This window comes from Quercus suber, unplaced genomic scaffold (assembly GCF_002906115.3).
Source record: "Quercus suber isolate HL8 unplaced genomic scaffold, Cork oak 2.0 scaffold_436, whole genome shotgun sequence".
Lineage (NCBI taxonomy): Eukaryota > Viridiplantae > Streptophyta > Magnoliopsida > Fagales > Fagaceae > Quercus > Quercus suber.
This window is the reverse complement of record NW_027069887.1, coordinates 158,995-170,772: the sequence shown is the minus strand read 5'-3', so window position 1 is coordinate 170,772 and position 11,778 is coordinate 158,995. Positions and strand designations below refer to the sequence as shown.

The following is an 11,778-nucleotide window of genomic DNA, read 5'->3' as shown; positions in this document are numbered from 1 at the left end:
AGTAATACTAAGGAGATTTGCCTTCAATCCTTTGATGTATAGTACTTCTTTCAACAAAGGTAGTCTCGGTATTTCAACCGTCCCTTTCCCAGAACTTGAGCATGACTCCCATCACCAAAAGTCACATAATCACATGCTTTCTCTTTAAGAGTCATAAACAAGGATTTATCTCCTGTCATATGACGAGAACATCCGCTGTCAAGGTACCATAAACATGAATTAAATACCTTCAATGAGGTGTGCACAAACATACACGCATGAGACAAGTATTCTTAACCATCAAACAAAAATTGATTGTTATTCTCCATGCTCATTCCAGATTCAATTTTCTTTTTCAAATTATCAACCTTTTCACACAATGATTTATTTCTTCTTTTGTATTTCTCAATCAAAGAGTTAGACTCATATAGACTATTGTGAAGAGTGTGGTTCTTGCTTTCAAAATATTTAGCATGTGAATGAACATCCTAGCATGTTTCCTGGATGTAATTAGCTCTAAGAGTTCATTTTTAAAGTATCCCTCAAATATACTAATAGAGTTATTATCACAAACACTTAAACCACAATTCAGCATGCCCTTTTTTACAGCATCATCCATAGCCGAGGGGTCTAGGATCGCACTCAGGTAATCAAACTACAAACAGTGCACCTGCTCTGATACCAATTGAAAGTTCAATATGGGTATGAAACACCCTTGAACGTTTAGACCCCCAGATACAAAAATACCAATTCAAGCTTTATATCAAACAATTAATGTACGGAATATGATAACAAGCTTATAACAGAATTGATAAAATAATCTAAGCCAAATATAAACACATCCATAGCAGTAAATATAAGGCAAAGATAAAGGAAAGAGAGATGCAAACACACGGACAACACACGATGTGTTATCGAAGAGGAAACCGAAGTTCTCAGCGTAAAACCTCTCTGCCGCCCTCTAAGCGGTGATAAAATCCACTAAAGAATATAGTTGGGATACATGAACAGCAGAAGACCCTCCAAGCCTAATCTACCAAGTACCTAAGCCCTCCAAGCTTCTTGCTCCAACGAGGTTAGCCGAACCTATTTCTTCTTTAACTTGCCGAATTCCGCTACTTGACCATAGCATCAACCAATGTATATTGGTTCCTTTCCAAACTGCTTCCCTAAGCACCAAATGGACCTTCTCACAGACGTAGGTGTGGTGAGATAAGGGTTTGGTAAATGACCTCTCAAGGGTATGACAATGGAGAGGAAGAGAGTAGAGGAATTTGTAGAGTCTCTTTAGATGAAGATTGGGGATGAGACAATCTTGTTTTTCTCTAGGGTTTTCTCTCACAAAATTCTCTCTAGAAGCTCTCTCAAAATGATGGGTATAAGGTTGTATATATAGTAGGGTGAGAAGGGAATGCAAAACGTCAGTTTTTGCCAAACAGGGCAAGTTGGCGACTTGGTCTCACGGCTTGTCCAAGTCGCGAGTTCAAGTCGCGACGTAACGGCCTGGCCAGTCTGGAACTTTTGTCCTGTAGCGTGACAGCTGGCGCGACCCTTCAGCTTCCCAGTGTGCCTCTCACGTGCCAGCCTTTGGCGGCTTGCTAGTCGCGATCCACCCGCGAGCCCTAGCCGCGAGCCTCTGTTTTTCTTGTACACTCTTGAGCTTTTCTTCACATCTTCTCACACACTACCCTTACAATTTTCCTACCTAAATACAGGGTTGCTAAGTGCTAAATTAAAAGCAAATTGGTCACGGAATAAAGCCAATTAAATGGTTGATTAAATTCAACCTTACAATAACCTTAATAGATTATCAACAACAAATTGTTTTCCTAATTTGTCAAATTAATCATTGTTAAGTTTTATTAATTTTTTTAGTTACGTTTTTCAATGTTTTGGATTGTAAGCAAAAAAAAATAAGGTTTGAGAAATTTTTTTTTTTTTTAAACTAAAAGAATAATTTCCAAATTTTATATTTTTTTTTAATGATTCACAAAATGATATAAATAAATTTTATTAAATAATGAATATTTTCATTAACTTGCCTTTTGAATTTCTGAGAAAAATTGTATTGTTTTCATTTTGGTACGACAAAATTTATATTTATGATTTATTATTATTCCTATAATAAATAAAAATATTGTAGGGATATTAGGCTCAGGAGCCCATTGTTTGTTTATGTTACAAGTCTTTGGCCCAATCTGAGGACAAGGGGTTGTCCTCAAAAAAGGAATCTTTGCTAGATAAGGTTGTGTTAGTGAATAGAAGTCAACTTTAACTATAAGGGTTCAAGGAGTAGGCCGAGGATAAATTCATCCTCGGCTAACCAATGTCGAGGTCTAAGGAGGTTGTCTGTTACTCAGGATGATATTTCAAGAGGTTTCGTTGGTGTTGATAAGCATTGTAAGAGTAATGAACAGGGTAATGGTCTAGAATATCTAAAGAGAAAGCTGCTATCTCCACATTAAATATATTGCAGCTAACACCCTGGCTGTATTAATGTGGAGGTGATACCTGAACAATGTCTTTTCAACCTTATAGCTATTGTATAAATACTTGTGAAAAGGGTTGATAGGACAAGTATCAAGACCAGACATCTAGGATGCACGTGGTAGGTAGAGATGAAAAGGAAGGGGGTATAAATGAAGAAAGAGGCAACAAGACTGGGGATCAAGAATTCACAAGAAAAAATACTGTAGTATCTAAGAACTAAACTTGTAACTAAACTTGAGAATTATACATAAGATCAGACCTCCTCGGATCTTGCTGAGGACAATTTTTCTTCAATACGAACTTTTTGCTTTTCGTTCTCTTATCATTTGGATCCATTTTTGTGTTTGTTTGATCAACTAGAGCTCAGTATCCAAACCCATTCTTTACAAATTTATTGTTTTTGGCTTTTTGGGCCTATGTCTATCCACGTAGTGGGCTAGTAGTTCAAATCTAGTCCTTACAAATATGATTACAAAATACATTACTCTTTATTAAATTAGTTTAATTTAAAAAAAATAATAAAACTATCATAAAAATAATTATCACGCACATTACAAAATACATTACTCTTTATTAAATTAGTTTAATTTAAAAATAAAAAAATAAAAACCATCATAAAAATAATTATCACGCACAGTGCGTGGGTTCACGGCTAGTTTATATTTAAAAGCTGAAGTGTCAAATTTAGTGTTGCTACTCTCTTATTGTGCCACATCATCCACCTATTTTCAGCTCTTACTCTCTCATTTTTAACTCTTCTCTTTATTAATTTCCCACTTTCTCCAACATTTCATCCTATCTTTTACATTTTGATCTTCCGACTCTCCTCTACCCTACCGTTGCTCTTTCTTTACCCATTCATTTTCCTTTTATTTTGACTCTTCTTATCCCATCTTCTTTACTATAAATAAATTAGTATCTCCCATTCAATCCATATTTCCCACACTAGAACATGTTAACATTCTCTCTCTCTCATAGTTTGTTTGTTTGTTTTGTTTTTTTTTTTTTTTTTTTTTTTTTTTGTTGTTGTTGTTGTTGTTTTTTTTTTTTTTTCCCTTTTGGTAGGTTTATAATTCTTTCTTGTGTCTTCACTGTAGGGTAATGAATTTTTGTTTTGAACTCTTTGCCCAAAAAAATGTGATTACTCTCTCTCTCTCTCTCTCTCTCTCTCTCTCTCTCTCTATATATATATATATATATAAAATATGTTGGGTTAAGATAGCTTGATCCCGGTTAATTAATTCAATTATCCAAGTTGATTAATTAAGTTCAACTGTTGTATGCAAAATGTGAAGGCGCCAACAAATCACCAAAAATATTAAGTGTAGTGAAAAATAAATTGAACACAGTGATTTGTTGACAAATGAGGAAAACCTCACACGACAATAACTCCACTAGGTGATTTTAAGGTCATCACTCCCAAGAATCTACTAATCAACAATCAATCAGTTACAAGTTTAAGAAATCTTACCAACTACCCTAGCCTATCCCAAAATACCAACCTACAATTGAACCTTTGCTCCAATACCTAATCAGACTTGATCTTGTAGTAGCCTTCTTTCCTTTGATGCACAAACCTCCAATTTGAGACTAACCCTTTGCATGGATCCCAGTACGTGACTAACTCTAGCAACTTAAATAGATGTTTGCTGCAAAGTTCTTCACTTCCTCAATAATGAAGATCTAGAAGCACTTGGTTACAAAATCCTATAGCTTATAAACGCAGTAGCTTCACACAGAGAAAATAAGTCTCTTGGTTTCTGTATCCGTATGTGATGGCTTTTAAAATAAGCCTTATATATGTTTAGGATTGTGAGAAAAGAAACCCTAAACAAATACACAGGATTGGACCAAATTTCAGATCTGAAAATTCTGAAATCTTAATTCTCGATAGATTGAGTTGCTGTCAAGCTATCTATCGAGTTTCATATTAAGTCTTGATAGCAGGTATCTGTCGAGACTTAATGAACAGCTTTTCTTCACTTGTTTCTTGGACCAATCTTCATGTTTTTAATAATTGACTTGAACAACATGTTTTTTGAAGTACTAAACCCATCTTAGATCTACCCAATTACAAGTAAAATGAATTTTGTCAAAGGATTAGCCAAATACAATAAATTATGACCCTGAAAATTTATATCTATATATATATATATAGATATAGATAATTCTTTCTTGCAACTCTTGATACGTTTTGGTGTTGTGTTTTTTGAGTATGCATCACAAGTCCTTTCATTCCCTTGTCTAGTTTTGCTTTGATATTTACTTGAGTTAATCCTTAGTTAGTTTGGATGTGAGAGTTTGAGTTTATATTAAAACACAATCTATATGAATATTATGAATTTAAAAGTGCCTATAAATTATTTGAATAATATCGATTGTAATTATGTGATAATTTTTTATTATCATCATAATCATGATAATCTCTTTGAGAGAGAAAATTTTAACTAATAAATTTGAAAATTAAAAATTTTAGTTGTACCTAAAGTAATTAAGAAAAATATAATTCATAATAACAATATTTAGAAGAATATGGACCCCTTCAATCAAAAGGATAATATCAAACAAAAACACCAAAAATGATAAATTTGTATATTTGTAAAAATAGAGAGATAAAAATTATTTTTAGAAATTTTTTAATATTTCGGAAGAACAAATTATATACAATTAAATTTAGAGAGTAAATTATATATTATATCACATCTCAAAATAATCATATATTCCCACGCATCACGTGGCTCTGTAATAAGTTGTTATAGAATTAGAGGAAATGTTCTAAGCAAACATGACATATATATTGCACAACCATAAAAAGAAACAATATTGTAATTCAGTACAATCATTAAAAAGATCATATTCAAAAAATTTCCCTACTTTCGGTGTGTTTTTGTGGATGTTAGAAGCTTTCAGTATCAGCATCCCCCTGAGAGAAGCGAATCTGCAATGGAAGATGAATGAGAAAACCCGTTGTTCATAGAAAACGGATAAGTCTTGAAAAAATCATCGAAACCTTCCCTATGGGCAAATGTTAAGCTGGTGGAACAAAGACCAAGCGATGATAAGTCTGGAAAAGGAACATCACCTTCTAAGTACTGCACAACTTGGCGCATGCTAGGCCTTGCAGCAGCCTCTAAATTTGAGCACATCAATCCTAGTTTCAATACCAACTCTAGTTCTTCTGCTACATAACTTGTACCATAATTTGGATCCCTTGCCTCCATAATTTCACCTCGGCTCAAATAAGAAAACACCCAATCAACCAACCTCGAATCCTCTGGTGGCCCATTTGCCTGTATTGGTCTTCTTCCACAAGCAACTTCGAGCATAAAGGCCCCAAAAGCAAACACATCGGTGCTTGTTGTGGCCTTGCCACATCGAGTATGCTCTGGCGCAAGATACCCAAGAGTTCCGACCACATGGGTAGTTTGAGGATCAGTTCCATGGTCATATAATCTTGCAAGACCAAAGTCACCTAATTTACCATTCAGTTCACCATCTAGCAAGACATTACTAGCCTTCACGTCTCTGTGAATGACAACCTGATCCCATCCTTCGTGTAGATAAAATAGCCCCGATGCCACACCTTTTATGACTTCAAATCTCTGGCTCCAGCTGAGGGTGACCTGAGGTTGATCAAAGAGGTACTTGTCTAGGCTTCCATTGGACATGTAGTCATACACCCAAAGCAATTCTCCTTTTCTTCGGCAATAGCCCAAGAGTGGTACTAAATTCCTGTGGCGAAGCCGACCTATACTCACAATTTCAGCCACAAATTCTCTCATTCCCTGTCTTGATTCATGAGAGACCTTCTTCTCAGCAATCTCAATTTTAGAGGTAGTTAGTGCACCTTTATAAACTTTACCAAATCCACCACTACCCAATAGTTCTTTGTCCCTAAATCCTTTTGTAGCAATATAAAGATCTTTGTATTTGAATCTGTGAGGCCCATAGTCAACCTCCCAGTCTTCTACCAATTCTGCAAACCTCCTTTTCCTTTTTATGACATACGTTGCACCTGAAATTGCTACCAAGACTAAACTAACAAGAATCACAGGCAATCCAATTGTCAAAAGTTTAGATCTCTCTTTGCCTCGAGGCAGCTTGGGAAGTTGAGAAAGGGCAAGTTCTTGAGCCTTACCATTCATCTTAAAGCTCCAACCCAAAATATAATGGAAAGTTAGGAAACCGCCATTTGCGGAAGAGAACCCAACATTCATGGTTTTGTTAATGATAGGTGAAAGATCACGGGACAAAGACAATAGTGGAAATTTGGGTTTACCAACATTAATTGGAGCTAAAGTTACATTGAGTTGCTTCTTGACACCATCATATTCCACCCAAACTTGCATTGGGTTTCCACTGATGAGGGTCAAGTTCATAAAGGCACCACTGTCAGCATAATAACCTGCTGAGGTAGATGTTGCGGACTCCAAGCTATTTATGTCCACCCCAACATGGTTATCATTGATATCTTTAAATTCTTGGTTCAGGATTGTATCGAGCTCTACAGCAACGACATGATTGGTAGCATTACCATTGTTGGTCTCATTGAAAAGGCCAAGGTATTGGCTTGGAAGAGCTCCTGGCCGCCCTCTAGTTGGGGAAATCACGAAAGCTATCCCTTGACCTTTTAGAGCTGGATATCCGGAAGCAATGGCAAAGACGAAAGTCGTAGAGAAAGAGAAAGCACTGTCATTCAATGGGTTCTTGAAGCTTATTGGAGTAGGGTAGAAAGCATGACCCTTTTGCTGTTTGGTGTCATCGGTGAGCTCCAGAAGACCATTAGAAGTGATAGTGGCGTTGCCGTCTAGGCTAAGATTGACTGATCTAAAACCATTGTAAATGAAGTTGGTATCTTGGGAGCCTACAACGCTTATTAGGAGAGGCAGCAGTATTACAAGCTTGGAAAACATGGCTATATTTGCATACAATTTCTTCTTTTCATTCTAAGAAATGCAGGGTTGGTTTACATACATCATGTTGAGGAGAACATCATATGTAAATGTAATATGTATTCATACCTAAAGTCAAGCTCCCACAATTCATGGGCCCGCCAGCAGCCGCATCACCCAAGTTTCGAGTAAACGATTTTGACTGTTAAGGAATCTCACATTTTCCATGAAAGTCAGGCTTAAGCTTATTAACCACGCAAATTGTTATATCTTATCTTACCTTATGTGGATGAGAATGAGATTCACTTTTTTATTTTCTTTATAACAGGCCGGGGAGTTTCCATTAAATAGATGAGAAGTTTCAAATGGTTTTAATTTTTTATCTCCGAAATTTTGGTTGTTGTAAACTTAAGGACATTTGAATTTGTGTAGTGGGAGAGTAGAAGTTTATCTAAAATCAAGGATTTTCAAATTGGTTGGATGGGGATACATCTTTCTTATATAACAAGTAGGAGAGTTATTTAGGGGATGACCCTTGGACCAAAACCATAAAATTATTTGTAGTACCATCTATTTATAAAGACTCAATTTAGATTCCTTTGTAGACAAAGAATACTATATTTCTTTCACAATGAATATAGTTTCCTTCCTCTCTAAGGAATAGCCAAAAAACCCCCAAAAATATAACCAAATTAATTTTTTCTTCTTTAACTATGAAACCTAAATAGCTTTCCAAGTTACAACTAGAATTTGACACAACTCTACGAAGGAGGTCTTCATTTCATAAAATATCCATTGGAGAGAAGACTTTGAACTTAATAATGTCATTTATCCAAATAATGTCATTCAACTTAATACATTGACTAGTTTTAGGGTCATATTTTCTATGTATTGGCATATCCTTTGACAAAATATACTTTACTTATAATTTGGTAGATCTAAGATGTGTTTAAGATATCAAGAAGTGTGTTGATAAGACAAAACAAATGGTATCTTTAAAGACATGAAGATTGAACCAAGAAACGAGTAAAGGAAAGCTAATTTAGTGATTCTCGACACTAGTCTCGACACAAGCATCTATTGAGACTAAATGAGTAATTCTTGACACAAAGCTTGACACCTCTTGATCTATCAAGCTATGCAGATCGAGCATTCTTAGATTAGAATTTCAGCTCTTGATGACTTGGATTGCTAGGGTTTCATTCACTAAATCTATAAATCATTTTAAAACTTTATTTTAAAGTCATCAAAGTCATAGGAACTCAATTTAGAGAATTCATTCACTTTATGAGAAGCTACTATGTTTTTGTGCGCCTTAGGGTTTTGTAACCTAGTGTTTCTAGATCTTCAACGTATTTTGAAGTGAAGAACTTTGCATCCAACAACAATCAATCAGTTGCTAGGAAGTCAGACATGTATTAGGATTTGTGCATACAGGAAGAAGTCTCTACAAGATTAAGTCCAATTAGGGATTGGAGTAAAGGTTCAACTGTAAGTTGGTATTTTGGGATAGTCCAGGGTAATGGTAAGATTCCTTATATTTGTAATTACTTGATTCTTAATTAGAGGATTCTTGGGAGTGATGATCTAAAAATCACTCAGTGGGGGGTTTTTGACTTGTGAGAGGTTTTCTTCATTCGTCAACAAATCACCGTGTCAATTTAATTTCTGTTGCACTTAGTTTGTTTGGTGATTTGTTCGTGCTTCCAAAATTTGCACGTAATTTAACATAATTAATTAGCTTAGGTAATTGAATTAATTAACTGTGGTCAATCTATAACCTAACAACTAGTTTCTTTGTAAGGCTAACAAAATTTTAAATTTGTAACAATTTATCAAAAAAAAACTTTTAACCACAAATTTTCTTAGGCAATCTGGGATAAATCTTGTCAATTGTCATCTAAGATTACCATATTTGAGCTAATTTAATGTGGGATGTACTTGATTTTTATGTTTAAAATTTTAAAAGGTCATGTTAACGGGTGCCCTTAAAGCAATTATTAATAAACTATTTTAAAAAAGTTGTAAACCAATTTTATTTAAAATGTCCTTAGAATATTCATTAATATTTCCCAATTTTAAATAGTGAAATTGGACTATGGTGGGGTTAAATGTAGTTGTCTACGCTAATTTTATTTATTCTAATTCATCAAGACTCTTGTGCCCTCTGATTTGAGAAGTAGTTTGGACAATAATGTAAACATTATAAATTAATTTTAAATTAAAATACTCATTAACTATAAAATTTTTATAATTGGAAAAACTTATATATATATATATATAATTTTTTTTTTTGAGAAATAAAAAGTTAGCTATAGTTTTTTTAATTGCAGTACAATTGCCATACAATTAAATTCAAACATATAGTGGATCTTCTCATTAATAAATAAAAAGGGAAAATTACAACTTCTCCACTTGTGGTTTGACCGAAATTTAAATTGCATACTTGTGATTTGAAATTTGACACTTTACCCACATGAAATTAATTAGTTCAATTCAGTTAGATTTTTGTAACATAGATTTGTTAAAAACATGGATAATATGTTATTTTGATTCACTTTTATGTCTCTCCTCCAAAAACACAAAAAAAAACACAAAAATACAATATCAAATAAGATAAAAAAAGAATCCAATAGAACACTTACATAATGGGATTTCAAACCACAGGTAAGCAACTTAAATTTTGATCAAATCTTAAGTGGGTAAAATGTCTAATTTTAAACTACAGGTAGGTAAATTAAATTTCAATAAAATCTCAAGTGGGTAAAGTGTCTAATTTAAAACTATAGGTAGGCAAATTAAATTTTAGTCAAACCGCATGTGAGCAAGTTGTAATTTGCCCAAACAAAAAATATAGTGGATTTAACCAATTAAATAGAAACAATGTCATTTTTAACGAGGATAATTAGATTCAATTAACTACAATTATATATTTGAATTTGATTGAAAATTTTAATAAATTGCATTTATGGTTGTAATTAAATTTAACTATTTTTCCTTTTTTTTTTTTAATTAGAGAAAAACAAGGGGCTCACAGTCACAAATATGGTCACTACCCCCATGTTGCTTAAGTCATTGCCTTACGTCATGACGTGTCACTCAAGCACTAATAACTAATATATATATATATATATATGAGATAGGTTCAAGTTACACCTAGTGTAACTTCATAAGAGTTACACATTTTTTGAGCCATTTATTTGTATTAGATCTAATGGTGAAAAAAACACTCATAGTCATGTATTTATTATTCCCTAGAAATTAGTAACTAAGTCATTAATTCTTCTTATTAAAAATGGAAAAATAAAAAACAGCATTAACTCTTTGCTCTCCATCATCATCTTCATCTTCTCTCCCTTTCTCACGTGGTCTTGTGTTCTATCTTCTATGTACTTTCACCCTTATCAATGGAAATTAAGGGCGAGTTCAGGAAACAAGTGAAATTTTTATTATTATTTTATGTCTGGGAGTGTTTGATTTCTTCGTTCATTTGCTACCACTTGTGAAGCTTTTCTTTCATAGGGCCATGCTTTTCATGTTGCACCACAAGTGACAAAGTGTTTGACTGCTTCGTTCATTTATTTATTATATTATATCCATTCTTTCCTATATAATTGTAGCTTGTATCTGAACTTTGTGAAGTCCCTTTTTCGTGGTTAGACTTAGTTACGAGACAACTGAAAGCAGAATCAAAAGGGAGTTTGAGTCTTATGGTCCAATCAAGCAGGTAGGTATTTTGAGCATTCCCTGCGGGGGTTCGGTAAGATGTTCAGTTCTGTGGTAGCTTTATCCTTTCTGTTTATCTTATTAAAATTAGAAATAAGTTCTTAAAGGTAGCATATATGCTCTAGCTTTATAGTTGACACAAAGATTTATTTTTTCACCCTTAGATTTCTTTTTACTGGAATTTCTTTGTCATTCCAATGACTGAAGTGAAAAACACCAAAACATATTGTGCAAACTTCAAATACTGCCTCAACGGTTAAAAAATAGAACACAAGACCATGTGAGAGAGGAAGAGAAGATGAAGATGATGATGGAGAGTAGAGAGTTAATGCTATTTTTCATTTTTCTATTTTTAATAAGAAGAATTAATGACTTAGTTACTAATTTCTAGGGAACAATAAATACATGACTATGAGTGTTTTTTTACCTATAGATCTAATACAAATCAATGGTCTAAAAAAGATGTAACTCTTATGAAGTTACACCAAGTGTAACTTAAACTAATCTCTCTCTCTCTCTCTCTCTATATATATATATATATATAAAAGTTGAAGCGTAGTATTTATTGTTGCTATGCTCATATTGTGCCACCTCATTGCCTACATAATCATTCTTTTTCTTATTTAATTTTTATTCCTAAATTTTTTTGACAATATTAGAATATATAAATATTTTTTTGAGAATGTATTAA

The 11,778-nt window shown here is 33.6% G+C and overlaps 1 protein-coding gene across 1 annotated transcript; it reads right to left on the bottom strand.

Moving 5' to 3' along the window:
• Window positions 1-5,240: 5,240 nt before the first annotated feature.
• Window positions 5,241-7,526, bottom strand: LOC111997896 (L-type lectin-domain containing receptor kinase IV.1). Its single transcript, XM_065761982.1, has 2 exons — window positions 5,552-7,526; window positions 5,241-5,407 (listed from the first exon to the last, which is right to left on the bottom strand). The coding sequence occupies exons 1-2, from the start codon at window positions 7,380-7,382 to the stop codon at window positions 5,382-5,384; spliced, it is 1,857 nt and encodes a 618-aa protein (XP_065618054.1). The 5' UTR covers window positions 7,383-7,526; the 3' UTR covers window positions 5,241-5,381.
• Between the last annotated feature and the right edge of the window lie 4,252 nt (window positions 7,527-11,778).

Coding starts and splice junctions, on each gene's coding strand:
- LOC111997896 (XM_065761982.1), bottom strand. CDS start 7,382: ATGTTTTCCAAGCTTGTAATACTGCTGCCTCTCCTAATAAGCGTTGTA. Junction 5,408..5,551: donor AGTTGTGCAGTACTTAGAAG/GTGATGTTCCTT, acceptor CTTCCATTGCAG/ATTCGCTTCTCTCAGGGGGA.